The 18124-nt window shown below is 43.3% G+C and overlaps 1 protein-coding gene across 1 annotated transcript in view; it reads left to right on the plus strand.

Moving 5' to 3' along the window:
- Positions 1–18124, plus strand: part of LOC126982880 (inversin-like) — a 77295-nt gene that overhangs the window by 24228 nt on the left and 34943 nt on the right. The window contains exons 5-7 of the mRNA XM_050835158.1: positions 17012–17221; positions 17471–17811; positions 17928–18051. Coding sequence (XP_050691115.1) covers positions 17090–17221; positions 17471–17811; positions 17928–18051 — 597 coding nt within the window. The 5' untranslated portion in view covers positions 17012–17089. The remainder of the gene's footprint in view (positions 1–17011; positions 17222–17470; positions 17812–17927; positions 18052–18124) is intronic.

An 18124-nucleotide genomic window follows, 5' to 3' on the forward strand; every position in this document is an offset into this window, starting at 1 on the left:
ACATATACACACTTCAGGCACATAACCCGAATCGCTCTCCCACGCTCTCTAATTCAAATCGGCATGATGCCAAGTTGTAGTCACACCTGGGTTCAGTAGGTGACTACAGCGGACTACATGCACTCCAAAGTCTGCATAAATGCCGGTGTATACCTATTAGCCTCAGAACTCCAAGTAAATAAAGAGTGAAGATGGCTGATAAGGACCCTCTTAACTCTTCTTTTAATGTTGGAGGTTCAGTTAGTACTTGGAGACTGTCTATGATGCCAACCTTCACCAACAGCAATGCTGTAAGTAGCAATATTACTGTAGAATAAACAACTCAAGTAGTTAAATGAAAATAGCTGAATATAATGATGAAAACTAGTCGGGCACTATCACAACATAATCCCACACCCTCACAGGGCTGTCCCCTTCTGCATTCTTCTTCTGTCTGCTATTAAGGTCTTGTTCTACTATGATTGCATCTGCTTTTCATAAGGGGTTGCCTGCAACCCCTTACGGCCTACCTGGATGTTATGGTTTGCTGAAACTACAGTCATGTGACAGTGGTCAGCAGGGAGGAAGCACAACTGAAAATATTGAATACCTCAGCAACACTAGAGCCCTCATTTTTTAACCAAGTTATGAAGGTTTTGCTGTACAGTACCCTCCCGAGTTTCGTGGTTGCGTCATTTTGAAGGTATAGTGCTAAACTTGAGGATCGCGAAACTTAGGGGTATTGAAAACACAGACAAAGCGCTTATTTGTTCAGACCCGTGGAGAAGCTGACTTTTTTTTCCGCTTTACTCCCTTGTTATCTCAAATACGTACCTTGGTAAAAGGAGAAAGTTGGAAGAGAGAACGGGTCGTTTTGAAGACGCAGTTGAAGGCGGCTGCCTTACAATTGGCTGATAGTTCTGAATACACGCCTGTGATTCGCTGAGTCTGATGACGTCATCGATGGCATTTATCCAATCAGCGGCCTCACTGCCTTAAGATGGTGTCACACTGGCCGTTTACCTCCAACCGTTGTGGTACGGGCAACGCCCGTAGCCCCAACCGGGGAGCGAGTTGTCAGTTGTCCATAAGCTGGTGTCACACTGGGCCTTTTTCCTTCCACCGTGTTGGCGGTAGGGGCAACCGGCATCTCCAACTTTTCCAAGTGTGCGTCACACACGACCAAGGTCGGTTGCCCATATCCACATCCACAACGTAAACAAAACACTCACCCTGTATCAACACGATGTCGTCTGCTAAAGTAAGGGCTGTCACGGCTTGTGCTGCTATTACCCAAGTTATGGACTTGTTGCTGCAGTTAAATGGAAGGAAGAAGCGGTGGTGGGTGTGGCGTGCCTGTGGTTCATCCGTGCCCGAAGTTCTCATTGTCTCCACTGCACATGCTCGGCCAACTCACCCACATAAACACATGGACTGAATAACAACAAACATACATACACACACGCATGCACACACCAGACTCATCACGAACCATGGCAGATGTTTCTGACAAACATAAATGGCTTTGCCATTTCCTAGAGTGTGTTAGAACTTATTTGGTGAGTGGTTCATACAAACCAAACATACCCAATGGCAAGAAGAGAGCAGTGTTAAAGACGACTGCTCTCTTCTTGCCAAGAGTTATGTTTTGTTCGTGTGAGCCACTCACCAAATACGTTCTAGCACACTCAAAAAAATGGTATAGTCATTTCGGTTTGTCAGAAACATCTGCCACAGTTCCTGATGAGTCTGGTGTGTGTGTGTGTGTGTGTGTGTGTGTGTGTGTATTTACCTAGTTGTAGTTTTACAGGGCCTGGGGTTTAAGTTTGTGTGGTCCCGTCTCCGTATCTGCATTTATCCAACTCTTCCTTAAGGCTTTGCACACACTTCACCGATACTACATCCTCACTTAGTCCATTCCAAACCTCTATATTTCTTTACGTGAAGCTATATTTATGTCTCAAGCGTCTTCCCTTCCTCAATTTTTTACTATGTCCTCTTGTGTTCCTGGTGGTAATTCCTTCTTTTAGCAGTATCATCATCATCATCATCATTTCATCGACGCCTGCTCCTAGGAGCTCCCACCAGGGGATGGCCACGGCAGAAGAGCTTCCAACTTTCTCTATCCAGACACTCCCTCCTTGCCTGCTCAAATTTCTCAAAGATCTTTCCCCCCTCTCCCTAACGTACTCTTTCACCCTACCCCTCCATTTCACTGGAGGTCGTCCTCTAGCATTCCCTCCCTCTATCTCACATACACCCTTCTGGTCATCTTACTCTTCTCCATTCGCTCCATGTTGCCAAACCACTTAAAGGTCTGTCGCTTCACTTCTCCCACCACTCCACACTTCTTCCCTTCACCCCTGTGACTCATTCCAAAATGCTCGTACACACTTTCATTACTCATTCCATCCATTCTACTCACACCACATGCACTCCTCAAATAACTCATTTCCACTGCCTGCACTCTAGACCTCTGACTTTCATTCCAGGCCCACGTTTCACTTGCATATGTGAGGGTTGGTACTATTATTGTATTTCTGAAATACCTCTTTACCTCCAATCTCACACTTCTGCCATTCATGATTCGTCCCAAAGACCCTACCACCCTTCTTCCTTGCAATACCCTTTCTCTTATCTCTCCCTCCATACCACCATGCTTACACATAACTGATCCAAGGTACTTAAACTCATTGACTTCCTCCATTTCTTCACCATTCAAAATTATTTTGCATTCTTTTTCACATTCAGTTCCCACTCTATATGGGCATACAAAATCTACAACCTCACTTCTACTTCACTTACAAACCATCACTTTACTTTTGTTGACATTTACTTTCAGCTTTCTCCTGTTACAGACACTATAAAAAATACTGACCAAATTTTGTAGGTCACTTTCATTTTCTGCAATGATCACCGTGTCATCAGCAAACAGTATCGAATTCAGTACCCACTTCCTTCCCTCATCGAACAGTCTTACTCCAACTTCTCCAACTTTGAACTTCATTTCTCTAATGACACCATCCATATAAATATTGAACAACCATGGTGACATGACGCACCCTTGTCTTAAGCCCACTTTTATCTCAAAATGTTCACTTGTTTCTCCAGTAATTTTGACACATGCAGATGCATCCTCATAGAAAGACTTCATTGCACTAAGCAGTTTTCCTCCCACACCATAAATCTTTAAAACATCCCACAATGCAATCCAATCAACTCTGTCATAAGCTTTTTCCAAATCCATGAAGGCAGCGTATAGTTTCTTTCCTTTTGCTATTTTTTTCTACTACCATCCTGAAGGCAAATATCTGATCCACACATCCCCTTCCCTTCCTGAACCCTCCTTGTTCTTCACTGATTTTCTCTTCTGTAAGTCTTTGCACCCTCTCTGTTATGACTTTTCCATATACCTTTCCAGGTATACTCAGGAGACTTATACCTCTATAGCTCCCACATTCCCCTCTCCTGCCCTTCCCCTTGTAAACTGGGACAATGATAGCTTTCGTCCAGTCTGCTGGCACCCCCCCCCCCCCCCTCCCATGCTACTTCACATATCTTGACCATCCAATTAAAACTACATCTCCTCCACACTTCAACATTTCTGCTGTGATTCCATCAGTTCCTGTTGCCTTTCCATTTTTTAATCTTTTTATTGCCTGATTTACTTCTTCATATGTTATACTTCTTTCTTTCTATACTCCTCCTCTACCTCTACTCAAAACTGCTGCTGTTACAGCTGCTGGACGTCCATCCTCAAAATTCATTAAGTTTTTGAAATATTCTCTCCATCTCTCTTTCACAGCTTCCCCGTCTTTCAACATCTTTCCATTCTCATCCATCGTTTTTTACTTCTTTCCAATATGATTTCCTGTTCCCTTTTTTTTTCACTTAGTCTTTTTCCAAAGTCTTCATCAACTCTTCTTACTTTCTTTTATTGCTTGTTTTAATTTCATTTTGCATTCTCTATACACTACCCTCTCGAGTTTCGCGCTATCCGAGTTTCTCAATCCACGAGTTTTGTGGTTAGTCCTAAATTCTTACCATCCCGACTTTCGCGCATTATCAGGGGCAGATACAGGGGGGGGCCCAGGGGGCCCAGGCCCCCCAAAAAATCTCCGCCCTCCCCAGAAAATCTCGAGTGTATGCGGATAGTGGGTACAGAACTGACTCGCTTATAATGTGCTGCAACTATAAGATGGAATGTGTCGTCGGCTGTAGCCATGTGCAGGCGCAGATATGGGGATAGGGAGCCAGATGGCCCGGGCCCCCCCAAAAAAATATTAGGATAACTTAAATATTTGAATTATCCATGAATTGAGCAAACATGGAATATATTTAAGATACCCCTAAAAAGCTAGAGAGCTGGGGAGCGAGGTCGGCCGCCGCTAGATGGCTCTGGACGCTGTCCTCCAAACTTTAAAAAAAATCCTCCTCTATAGGTTCCTTGGGCTCTACTATGCGGAGGTGGACGGGATGCTCAGGCATTTTTTTTTTTTTTTTTTTTTTTTTTTTTTTTTTTTTTCCAGTGTCTGATGTAATTTTTTACTCCTGCAGGGCCAGGGCACAACGGGCACGTGCCCAGGGCCCCGCGCTCGTATGGGCCCCGCACTCATCTAACAATCTATATACTTGTGCAGGGCCGTAGTACGCCGTACCCAGGGGGGGGGAGGGGCCGGGGGTGTCAGACGACCCCCCCCCCCTCCCCCCCATCTGCTTAAATGTCCACTTCCAGAGAATCAAAATGAAAACTGGTACCTTTCTGTTGCATTTCTGGAGAACTCAGGATTTTCTTTATTCATTTTCAGTATTTAAGTTACGGAATCGTATACTGAATATTATAGAACAAGATTTAAAGGCCTAGGAAAAAAATCATTGTGACCTCATTCCTCACATGCAAGCAGAAAGTGAATTTTAGTGCAGGCCACTATCATCATTCGGCACTTCGAAGAGGAAATAAGGGAAGACTTCCTTGCCTTTGTGCACACCCAAGACCTCATTGGTAAAGGGTTAGCCTGGCTCCTTTTGCACACCGTTGAAGACCTCGGATTGGACATGGCCAAGTGCAGGGGATTTGGTTTCGATGGAGCAAGTGCCATGATGGGAAAATTCAAAGGGTGTGCTGCAGTACTCATGAAGAAGTACACCCTGGCCAAGCCAATCCACTGCTTTAACCACCGGCAGAATCTAATACTGACGAAGGCGTGTGACGTCAAGGAAGTGAAGATCGCTCTTCAAACACGGACCGAGGTGTACAACTTCGTTCATTCTTCGAATGTGCACTCTCTCTCCTTCACAGAGGTTGTCAAGCTTACCTCGGCCAAGCGCGAAAAGCTTGTTCCCCTGTGCCCCACCAGGTGGATTGAGAGGCATGATGCAGTGCTGGTTTTTGTTGAATTTCTGCCTGTCATCGCTGGTTTTCTCGAGGAAGAACTTGACGCCACCGCTGGGCTCCTTCTCATCGCCATACATGTTCCCCGCTTTCTCGTTGTACTGGTTGTAGTGGAGTGTATATTGGCGCATACTCTCGAGCCGAGCCGAACTCTTCAGAGAAAAGATGGCGACCTACTGTCAGCTTATGCCACGATTCGTGGCATCGAGACCATTTTTGCCAAGTTCAGAGCAGATGCGGAGAATCATTTCCACGACGTGTTCATGAAAGCGGAAGAGCTTTTGGTCGAGGTTGGGTCATCGCATGACACCATCCCTGTGCCACGACTCTTTGGACGACAGACCCAGCGATCATTTGTTCCGTGCGAGAATGCTGAGGAGTACTACTGCCGGGCGGTGTACATTCCGTTCGTGGACCACGTCTTGGCTGAGTTGAAGAGTCGGTTCGGCGATGACACAGTGCCTGTCGCACTTCAGCTCAAGCATTCCTCAAAGACCCCGAAACGAATGTTGTGGCTGTGTTTCAAGCGGCGAAGCTCTACAAGCTCGACATCGAATCCCTGACACTCGTGAAGGCGGAAGCGGAGCGCTGGGCATCATCTCTTACGGTCTTCCAAACTATCAAAGAAGCCCAGGCACACGCCAGCACCAGCATGTTCCCCAATCTCGCCATTCTCTTGAAAACCGCCATCACTATCCATTGGTCTTCACTGTTTTGAGGCTGTCGCTAACTTATGAAATTTTACCATCGGGCCCCCCCAAATTGATTTTCTGGATCCGCCCCTGCGCATTATCACCCCGAGTTTCGCGCTGCTTTGACACCTATGGGTCACGTCTACTTACCATCGGCGTCACGCATGCTACCTTTAAAGATAGTATCACACTGAACGTTTTCCTCCAAACAATGTGGCTATGGCAAGAGAGAGAGAGAGAGAGAGAGAGAGAGAGAGAGAGAGAGAGAGAGAGAGAGAGAGAGAACGGGTCGTTTTGAGGTCGCAGTTGAAGGCAGCTGCCTTACGATTGGCTGACAGTTCTGAAAACACGCTTGTGATTCGCTGGGAGTCTGATGACGTCATCGCCGACGCTCACCCTATCAGCGGCTTCACTGCCGCGCGTGGTGTCACAATGGCCGTTTTCGTCCAACCGTTGGGGCTACGGGCAACGCCCATACGCCCAACCGGTAGCAAGTTCATGGTTATCCGTAAGCTTGTGTCACAGGGCTTTTTTCTTCCCACCGAGTTGGCGCCAGCTTGGGCAACCGGCAACTCCAACTTTTCCGGGTGTGCGTCACACACGGCCAAGGTCGGTTGCCCGTATCCACATCCACAATGTAAACAAAGCACTTGCCCTGTATCAACATAGCGTCGTCTGCTAAAGTAAGGGCTGTCGCGGCTTGAGCTACTATTACCCAAGTTGTGGACTTGTTGCTGAAGTTAATTGGAAGTAAGAAACAGTTGTGGGTGTGGCATGCCTGTGGTTCCTCCATGCCAGTTTTCATTGTCACCACTGCGCGTGCACGGCCAACCCACCCATGCTGACTCAACCACGCAAACACATGGATCGAATAACAACAAACACACACACACACACACACTAGCTGCCGGCCCGTGTGGACGCGGTGCACGGAGCTCCGGGAGATTTTAACTTTTTAGCTTTTAGCTTTTTAGTTTTCTTTTAACTTTTAGACTTTTAATGTTTTTATCTATTTTACTCTGCTGGCGCTGGGAGGACGCAGGAGGACGGAGCCCTCAAGGATTATTTTAATTATTTTAACTTTTTGATTTCTTGACATCTTGACTTTTAACGTTTTAGCTTTTAATTGTTTGCCTATTTTACCTTTAACCTGTGACATACGGGGGAGGGCATTACTGGCGCTGTCCCCGGAAAGAGGTTGGGAGGAGGAGAAAATGATATAATAGTGGATACGGGATTATAAACATTGAGAACTGTACCGAGCCCGAGATGGATTTGTTTATGCCGCCATCACTTAAACAACAACTGGCGGCTGATTTCTCCGGATTCAAGGAAAACAGTGAGTTGCAAAATAGACTATTGCAGAGAAGGGTGAAAGGGTTGGAGAGTGATTTTGAAGTGGTGATGAAGATGGTGAGTGAGTTGAGAAGGGAGAGAGAGGACGACAAGAGAAAGATAAGTGATTTAGAAGCAGAAGTGAAGGAACTCAACATTCAGCTGATAAAATGCTCCGAGGGGATAAAGGAAAATGTGGATTCGGTGGAAAAGATGAATGAGGAGCGGAATAAGTGGGAGGAGAAGCGAAAGGGATGAAGAAGTGGAAGTGAAGCAAAGAGTTAAGAATTTGGAACAGAAAGTTGATAATGGTGGAGAGATGGTGCAGAGTGGGAATGTACAGAGCTTTAAGGAGATTGTGGAGGAGCAGTTGGAGGAGAGGATGGCTGAGAAGGTGGTGAAAGTTATCAAAGAAAACGAGGCACTGGTAAGAGGCACGGTGGAGAAAAAGAAGAGTGTCATTGTGTTCGGGGTCAAGGAGGAGAAGACCCCAAACAAATCTGTGAGGGAAAACAACTTGAAAGATATAGCGAGGAAGATCGTACAGAGGGTACAAGAAGAGGGAAGAGACCTGGTGAAAGAAATAGATGACTGTCATAGGATTGGGAAATATAATGGAGAAAAAGATTCACCAATTAGGACTCGATTCAAGGCACAGAGCGAAGCAGAAGAGGCCCTGGCAGGAGCTTGGAAGCTAGCGGGAGAAGAAGACACCAAAATGATGTGGCTGAGGAAAGATCTGAATGAACAAGAGAGAGACAAGTTGAATGAACTTAGAGGTGAGGTTCGTGAATTAAATGAGAAGAGATCGGAAGAAGAGGAGTTTTTTTGGAGAGTAATGGATATGAAAGTGAGGAAGTGGTTCGTGGTGACGAGAGAAAGGAGATAAAAAATCTAACAGGAAAGGAGGAAGGATGAAAAGTGTCATATACGAATATCAATGGAATAGTGTCATCGTGGATAGAGTTAAACGACTATTTGAGAGACAAAGAACCTGATATTGTGGGGCTGACGGAAACCAAGTTGTGTGACCCAATTGAGGTGGTGGGGATTGGAGAAGGTGCATACAACATATAGAGGAGAGACAGAAAGAGAAAACAGGGAGGAGGTGTGATATTGATGGTATGGAAAGGTATTAAGGTGGAGAAGGTGATTGAGGGTGAAGGCTTGGCAGAGGTACTGAAAGTGGAAACTGTGGGTGATGAAGGAAGAAGGTGGCAGTATGTAGTAGGGTATGTGCCACCAAGAATCAATGCATGGAAGGCCCGAGAATATAAAGTAATGATAAAAGACACAGTGAGTTGCTTGGATAGAATGTTAAGAGAGAGTGAGGTAATAATTTTGATGGGTGATTTTAATTGCAAAGAGGTAGAATGGGAGGATTGGCAAACGCAGGGAACAGAAGAGTCGTGGAGAGGAAGACTCCTGCAACTGGCAATGGAACATGTGCTGACGCAATGGATTAAGGAACATACTAGATTCGGGAAAGGAGAGGCATCAAGATTAGACCTGTTTTTTAGCAAGGAACCGGAAGTAATAGAAAATATTAAAATAGACTGCCCAATAGCTAAGAGTGACCATGCGATTGTGGAATCTGAAGTAAAAGAAAAGAGAAGGATTGACCGAAAAGAGGATCATAAAATGGGGAGAAGAAACTGCTCTAAGGCAGACTTTGTTAATATGAGAACTTTTTTTGAGAATGCAAATTGGAGTGGGCTGTACAAAGCCAGGAGTACACAAGACAAGTGGGAGGAGTTTTTACAGCTGTACAAAGAAGCCAAGAATAGATATGTCCCAAAGGTAACCAAAAAGGATGTTGGTAAAAAGGAGTGGTTTAACAAAAGATGCGAGGTGGCTAGAAAAAGAAAGGAGGAAGCCTGGAAGGGATGGAGGAGACGAGGAAGAATCAACGCGTGGAACAATTTCAAACAAGCAAGGAATGAATATACAAAGATTAGAAGAGAAGAAAAACAGAAATATGAAAAAGATATAATTGACAAATGCAAAGACCAACCTAAATTATTTTATAGACATGTGAACGGCAAATTAAAGAATAGAGAAACAATCGATAAACTGAAAATAGATGGAACTACATATGAAGACCCAGCAGAGATGGCAGAAGTGATGAACAACAGCTTTCAAAAAGTTTTCACAAAGGAAGACGAATTCGTACAACCACCGGGCCAGGAAAGAGGAAGGGTTATGCAGGAGATACAGTTAACGGTGCAGGAGGTCAAGGAAAGCTTGAACAAGCTGGATGTAAGAAAGGCGACGGGGCCGGATGAAGTATCAGGGTGGATCCTGAAAGAATGGAGTGATCAACTTGCAGAGAAACTGCACTCCATAATGAGTGCCTCCCTGAGTGAAGGAAGGGTACCACAAGATTGGAAGAGAGCAAACATAGTACCAATACATAAAGGAGGAAAGAGAGAGGACCCATTAAATTACAGACTGGTATCACTCACTAGTGTGGTTGCGAAGATATGTGAGAGGCTAGTTAAAAACAGGTGGTCGGATTTTTTAGAAAGGGAGAGAATTATCTCGGATTGTCAGTTTGGATTCAGGAGAGGGAGATAGTGTGTCACCAACTTGTGATGTTATTACTCAAGGGTGACATATTTAATACAAAAGAGAGAAGGCTGGGGGGATGGAGTGTACCTAGATTTGAAAAAGGCATTTGACAAAGTACCGCACAGAAGACTAATTTGGAAAATTAAAAATAGGGGTGGAGTGGGTGATGGACTGATTAAGTGGCTGGAGGACTTCCTAACTAACAGGGAAATGAGGACAATAATCAGGGACAGGGTTTCCAACTGGGTCCCAGTGAGGAGTGGGGTCCCACAAGGTTCAGTGCTGGCACCAATAATGTTTGCTGTTTATATAAATGATATGGTGGACGGAGTGACCAGCTATGTGAGTTTGTTTGCAGATGATGCAAAGCTATTGAGACGAGTCAATGATGTGAAAGACTGTGAGGCATTGCAGAGGGACCTGGACAAAATATGGGAGTGGAGTGGTACATGGCAGATGGGGTTCAACCTTGGGAAATGTAAAAAAATAGAGTTTGGTAGGAGTGGTAGAAGATGTGAATATGATTATAAGATGGGAAGTGAGATAATATGCAGAGGAGTGGAAGAAAAAGATTTGGGAGTGACTGTCTCAGAGAACATGTCACCGGACAAACACATCAACAGGATAACAGGACAAACTATGAATTTGCTGAGGAACATAAGGACGGCATTTGTGTATTTGGACGAAGAGATGATGAAGAAAATAATAGTCACAATGATAAGGCCAAGGTTGGAGTATGCAACAGTGGTCTGGTCTCCTCACGAAAAGAAGACCATAAAAAAGCTGGAAAGAGTACAGAGAGCGGCAACTAAGATGGTACCGGAACTTAGGGATCGGACTTACGAGGGAAGACTCAATAGCATGGGGCTCACAACCCTGGAGAGAAGAGAAAGAGACCAGATAGTGGTGTACAGGGTGGCGAGCAGGATGGAGAATCTGGGCAGAGAGGACCTGTGTATGGAGCGAGAGAGAAACGAGAGGACATGGAAAGAAGTTGAGGGCGACCACGTGTAGGCGAGATGTGAAAAAGTTTAGCTTCCCAAACAGAAGCATTGAGCTATGGAATGGACTGGAGGAGGAGGTGGTTTGTGCAAGAAACATTCATGATTTTAAGGAAAAGTTGGATAAGAGAGGATATGGAGACAGGACAGTGCAAGCGTAGCTTTTTCCCGTATGTCACAACTAGGTAAATACAACTAGGTAAATACACACACACACACACACACACACACACACACACACACACCAGACTCTTTAGGAACCATTGCAGATGTTTCTGACAAGCAGAAACGACTTCACCATTTCTTGAGTGTGTTAGAATGTATTTGGTGAGTGGCTCACATGAACCAAACCTAGCTCTTGGCAAGAAGAGAGCAGTCGTCTTTAACACTGCTCTCTTCTTGCCATTGGTTATGTTTGGTTTGTATAAACCACTCAAAAAATAAGTTCTAACACACTCTAGAAAATGGCGAAGCCATTTTTGTTTGTGAGAAACATCTGCCATGGTGCATGATGAGTCTGGTGTGTGTGTGTGTGTGTGTGTGTGTGTGTGTATTGTTATTCGATCCACGTGTTTATGTGGTCGGAGTCTAGATGGGTGGGTTGGCCACACACGCGCAGTGGTGACAATGAGTACTGGCATGGAGGAACCTCAGACACGCCGCAGCCACAACTGTTTCTTCCTTCCATTTAACTGCAGTAACAAGTCCATAACTTGGGTAATGGCAGCACAAGCCGCGAGGGCCCTTACTTTAGCAGACGATGCCATGTTGATACAGGGCAAGTGCTTTGTTTACGTTGTGGATGTGGATACGGGCAACTGACCTTGGCCATGTGTGACCCACACCAGGAAAAGTTGGATTTTCCAGTTGCTGAAGCTGCCACCAACGCGGTGGGAAGAAAAGGGCTCAGTGTGACACCAGGTTACGGACAACCAACAACTCGCTCCCGGATGGGCGCACGGGCGTTGCCAGTAGCCACAACGGATAGAAGAAATCGGCCAGTGTGATACTGCCTTAAGGCAGCGAGGCCCCTGACCGGAGCTCAGCCAATCGTAAGGTTTCATCTGTGGCTTTAAAACGACCCGTTCTGTCTTCCTGTTTTCTTCCTTTTTACAAGGTACATTTTTGAGATGATGAAGGAGTATAGGAGGAAAAAAATTGAGCTCCGGGGCGGGCAGCATGAGCCAATTATAATGGCACCACTATAAAAAGTTGCCTGCGCCATGACGGGCTCGAGGCCAACCATCAGGCACAGATGGATAGTCTACCAACGCATGTAAAAACACATGTTAAAAAAAAAAAAAAAAAACTCCACGGGTCAGAACAGATAAGCGCTTTTTCAGTGTTTTCAATACCTCGAGTTTCGCAATCCTCGAGCTTAGCGCTATACCTTCGGAACAAAGCGAACCTTCGAGAGGGTGTATTTCTTTTTCCTTTCCCTTTTTACTTGCTCAGCCACATTTCTTTCTTGAGTTTTCTTAACAAGTTCCCTTTTCTCTTTTACTATCCACCTTATCTCTTCTGTCCACCATGAATTTCTTTTTCTTTTTCCATTTCTCACCACTTTGATCCCTAACACTTTTTTTGTTGTACTTACCATTATTTCTTTAAATGTTCCCAAAACTTTTTCAATATTTGTATTATCTTTTACACTTTCCCATTTTTCACTTAAGGCCTCTGCCATTTCACGGTTATATTCATCTTTTATTTTTTTTCCTGTAACTTTTCTATCTCCAGTATTTCCTTTTTTACTTTACCTTTCTTTTCAAACACCCACTTCTCTTTCAGCTTTAACTTTGCCAGCACTGCAAGATGGTCAGATCCATCGAACATTCCTCTTACTACCTTCACGTCACAAATTTCTTTTCTAAGCCTCTCATCTACTGCCACATAATCAGTCAATCCTTTTTGCTCATTATCTTTAGTAGTAACTCCTCGTTATCTACTCCTTCCATTTTGCTCAGTAATTTATGGATTTGTATTAGGTCTCCCCTTTCTCTTCTTTGTTCTAGTGTTAGTAAGTCCATTTCCTTTAGTCTTTCCTCGTATGTCAATCCCTCCAGCTCTGGAACCATTTTTGTTGCCATCCTTTGTATTCTTTCTAGTTTCTTTATGTGTTTCTTCTTATGGGGAGACCACACTGCCTCCGCATATTCCAACTTTGGTCTGATCATAGTGGTAATTAATTTTTCCATCATATCCTTATCCATGTAGTGGAATGCTATTCCTATATTTCTCACCATGTTATACGTATCACCGAATATCCGAGACAAGCTGGTGCGGTAAATATGGGTAATAAAACATTTTTTCTGACCCAATTTATCTATGTACATATATGATAGTATACCATTAAAAAGGCCGTGCTTTCTATATTTCTACGGAATTTTTTGCAGAAAACAATTTTTTTGAGGTAAACCCTTGAAACAGACACCTTAACAGTCCTCCTCCACCACTCCTCATATTCCCTCTGCGTCATCAGCAAACAGACTGTAGTCCCAGCGCCCACGTCTGAGGTGTACATTATCATGCTCTGGCAACCAGCTATCACACTGTATGTTCAATTTCTTGACCCATAGGATTAGTTTTCATTATCAATAATATGTAGGCAGGAATGACGAATGTGTCAATTATAGTGGATTTTTAGTCTCAAATTATTAATATATAATGTCACACTGTTGTTTTGCTATACTTTTCTCTGCAGAGGGCAGCACCATGACTTTAATTAATAATTATAATAAGCCAACTTTATAAATTAGTAAAACAGCTGTCTGTGACATTATTAACAATTCAGAACTCAAAACCAACTATAGGTTGAGAATCCTTTATCCGAAATCTCTGGGACTGAACGTGTTGCAGATTTCGGATTTTTTCAGATTTCGGAATATGCAGGCCTTTTTGACATTTTCAACAATATCTTTACACCGCAGAGCACACAACACTGGGTAATCACAATGAGTAACGAGCGAAGGTATCACTGTGATGAATGCTGACAACAAACTAACGCATAGCAGCACCAGAGTTGCCAGGTAGTGGATTGTGTTCCCGCCCAATCCCATCCCAAAAGCCACCTAAAACCTGCAGTGGTGGCGGGCGGATGTTTTTACACCCAAGGGTAAACCGCAGACCTGGCAACCCTGGTTGCCAGGTGTAACCTTCCCATCACTTTGTGGAATTAATCCATTTGCTCTTTAAAACACATACAAAAAACACAGCTCAATAGCTACAACCATCTACTGCTAATCTAAGAAACAAAAACAGTAAGCAAAGCCTGCCACAGTTGATTGGCACCAGCAAATATAATGAAATTCTTTTGCTACAGTTTCTTCATATCAATTATATCATTGCAATTGTAGGATATAAAAAAGAAAACATGAGGGTGTGACCTTGAATAAACTTCCCAGGCCTTTTAACCCTCTCGCGCACGATGACGCGTTTTGCATCATCAAGGGTAAAAGGTCCTGGCACATGATGACGCGAAACGTATCATAAAAGTTTAAAAAATTGATTAAAAATAAGTTTTCGGTGAAAGTGCGTCAAGTTTGGGAGCATCATTTGTTGGAATAAGTTTTTTAATGGTAACATATGGCAACCTTTCTAAGGAGTGTAGATAAAGAGCTTTGAGCGATTTTTATTTGTTAGCCTACTCTGGCGGGAGAGGAAAAAAATAGTTTTCTCGGTGTAACTCGGGAACTAATTGGCGTATGAGGATTTTGAGGATACCATAAGAATCCTCACTAAATTCCGCTTCGAAACATATATTCGGCTAAAAAAGTTGGCCCACAAAATTTCGAGCTAGCGAGTGGGGAAGAGTTGGTACTTCGGATTTATTGTCTACAATACTCTATACGGAGACTTGAAACAAGTTTGTATTGTTTATATATATATATATATATATATATATATATATATATATATATATATATATATATATATATATATATATATATATATATATATATATATATATATATTCCTCTATTTTTATTGTGCATGTTCTAGTACAAGTCTTTATAAAGCCATTGATACCAAATTTATTGGGGTACGATATATCTGTGAGGGTAAAATACGTCAGGGAATGTAGAGTATCGCGGTGGCAAAAAAAGGCCAGTCGGGCCTAAGAAATGTATGACGAGTAGAACAGAAAGTTATTGGAAACTTATGGTGTGCGAGAGGGTTAACTTAGCATTTAACTGAGTTTCCAGGTCCATATTATCGAAAACACATGCAGATATAGTTCCAGTGTTATTTTTTTTACATAATGATTGTCATATTGTATAAATAGGATAGATTTTTACTTTCCTCAGTGAGCAATTTTTTTTACAAAAATAGTACAAGTAACTCGTTTTACGCGAGTATTGTGTCCTTGAAGAGGTCGTGTAAATCAAAAACAATGTAAATCAAACAAGAGGTAGGTTTGTACCTTTATTGCCTACTGTATCACTCTGACTCCTCTCCCTCTCATGGTTCCTCCTCTGGCTGCCCTTCCCCTCGTTGTAGCACAGCAGCAAGGGTGTTATTGTTGTTGAGTAGCGTGGCAGCGTGGGTACTGTATTGTTGTTCAAGTGGCGCGCGGGAAGAACTGAGCTCAACTGTGTGAGTCCAGTTGTGTGAGACATCTAGTGGCCACTCCACAGCAGCGAGGGTGTTGTTGTTGAGTAGCGTGGCAGCGTGGGTACTATATTGTTGTTCATGTGGCGCGCAGGAAGAACTGAGCTCGGCTGTGTGGCCGCGGCACCGTGTGAGTCCAGTTGCTCTTGCATCTGGTGGCCACTACATAAGATATTGCGTATAAGTTTTATAAACTTGTAAATTAAACATTTATTTGGATTTTGGACCCCATGTTATTTCAAAAACGCATAAACCAAACTCACATAAATTGAGCTACCTGTGCCTACATTTCATTAAGGTAATAAAAAAGTTTTTACAGTAGAACCTCATTTATCTGACATTCAAAACAACAGCACCCTTAACCCTTTCACGCACCATGACATGATTCTCGTCAAAACAGAATCGTCTACATCTGAGCTTTTGACTCAAATCGCGTCAAAAACTTTTAAAAATTCACCAAAAATAAAATATCTCAAAATCACATAAAAAAATTTATGTCGAAAATCCAAGCTAGACCTATAATATGAACTAATTGTCAACTCTCTCATGGTGTTGGATTTGAAGTGATAATTGCCCGTGGTTTAGTTGCCTCTCAGTAGGTAGGCTGTGAGAGCGACTGTCGTCCCTTTAAATTGTTTTTTTCAGAGTTGGTAAACTTCACTATTTATTTGCATTTCTTGATATTTTTTCTTTCATAAGGCAGAATAATCTCTTCCAAAACCAACAATATATAATAATGCCAGGAAAAAGAATACTCGTGGGTGAAATTGATAACATGATAAAAAAGAATTGCCGCATGGGCCCCCTAGGGAGCCCCAGACTGATGTCGCAGTGGAAAGAGAAACTTATTAAACTTTTGGTGCGTGAAAGGGTTAATACAACAGCATTGAGCTGATCTTGTCTTGAACCTGATCTTGATGTCACGGGTGGCTTGAGATTTCTCTCAAGACAGGCCTTTGTATCGGCAGCTCCTGTGAAAAGAAAACAAAATGTACAGAAAGATGGTGTTCTACTGGGGCAAGATATCATTGCCTACATCTTGCACGCCTCATACTCCCCAAGAACTCTTTCAATAGAAAGGGGGTTCGCCCCCATTAGGGGGGTCAAGGGGGGCAAAGCCTCCCTTTAGGGGGGTTGAGTGCTTCATTTAGAATGGGACATGAAGTTGTGCATCAATTCTCCGGATCATAGGTAGTCAGGCATTCTCTTCACAGTTAACAAAACAATTTCAGCTGTTCTGTGAGTGTGAACATTTTTAATGGCATAATGCTTAACTTGAGTCACTTTTCCTCCATGATAGATAAATATCATATTTGTGGGCAGCACCAGTGTCAGTTTCATTTCTTTACAGAGCAAGAGTGTATGACACTAAATTTCCAGATAATTGAAGTTGCAAGTTTAATATTTCAGAGTTAATGTAATTTATTTTCCAGGGTCACTTGTTTTGCATCAAAGCCATTCTTCATGCAATAGAGAGCAAGAACACTTCACACACTGAGCATTGCAATGGCATGTGGCTGGCTCAGGATGTGCGAGGCGTGACACCGCTACACCACGCAGCCGTCCATAGCAACCATAAATGCCTCCAGGCTCTCCTCAAATATGCAGTTCCAGGAACACTGGATACAGAAGACCACAAAAAGGTGGTTAGAAGGATGTAGACTGGTGTTTGCTGTGGATTTATTAACCATTATTCAATGTATGAGATGTCCAATAGTACTCTTAGAGTTTAATACCAGCATAGTGGGTAGTATTTCACTGTAAGCACATGTTTGAATAAGATGAAATCTTTGGTATTTTGCTTTGTTGGTCCATTGTCAGTATATTTTCTCATTCTGTCTACTTATGGTGTGATTGTGTGCCATTCCCTCAGTGATGAGTTTTCTTCACAGAGGACTCCCCTTCACTGGGCTGCAGCATATGGATCCCAGGAGAATGTACGACTCCTCATAAAGTATGGGGCCAACAACCTTATGCCTGACCAGGAAGGCAAAACCCCTCTACACTGGGCAGCCATGAGCGAAGTGGAGGGAGCAAAGGATTGTGTGCGTACATTGATAGGTGCAGCACCTTCCAGTGTCAATTGGCAGGACTATGATGGCATAACAGCCCTACACTTAGCTGTGGCAGAAGCAAGGAAAGACACAGTGGATGTGATACTGTCAGTCCCAAACTGCAATGTTGCTTTAACAGATAACCAGTTCAGAACTGCTTTGCATTGGGCCTGTAGCAGGTGAGACGTACAGTAATAATTGAATTAAAAAAATACTGTTCCTACCGTATGTGTTCTAATTGAAGTAATTTTTACTGAAAGTCTAGTAAATATAAAAATCTTGTTCTTTCTTTCAGGGGGCTGAGTGCCATTGCTGCCCTCTTGATGAAGCGCATTTCCCAAGTGGATGCTGTTGACATTTATGGGGCCACACCACTCCACTATGCAGCCCAGCACAACCATGCAGAGTGTGTGGAACTGGTGAGTGGCTGAAGAAGTACAGCAGTCAGATTTATTCTTTCGTTGACTTATTCCATTTGTCAGAATACCAATG

This window comes from Eriocheir sinensis, chromosome 52, assembly GCF_024679095.1.
Source record: "Eriocheir sinensis breed Jianghai 21 chromosome 52, ASM2467909v1, whole genome shotgun sequence".
In the NCBI taxonomy this organism is placed as follows: Eukaryota; Metazoa; Arthropoda; class Malacostraca; order Decapoda; family Varunidae; genus Eriocheir; species Eriocheir sinensis.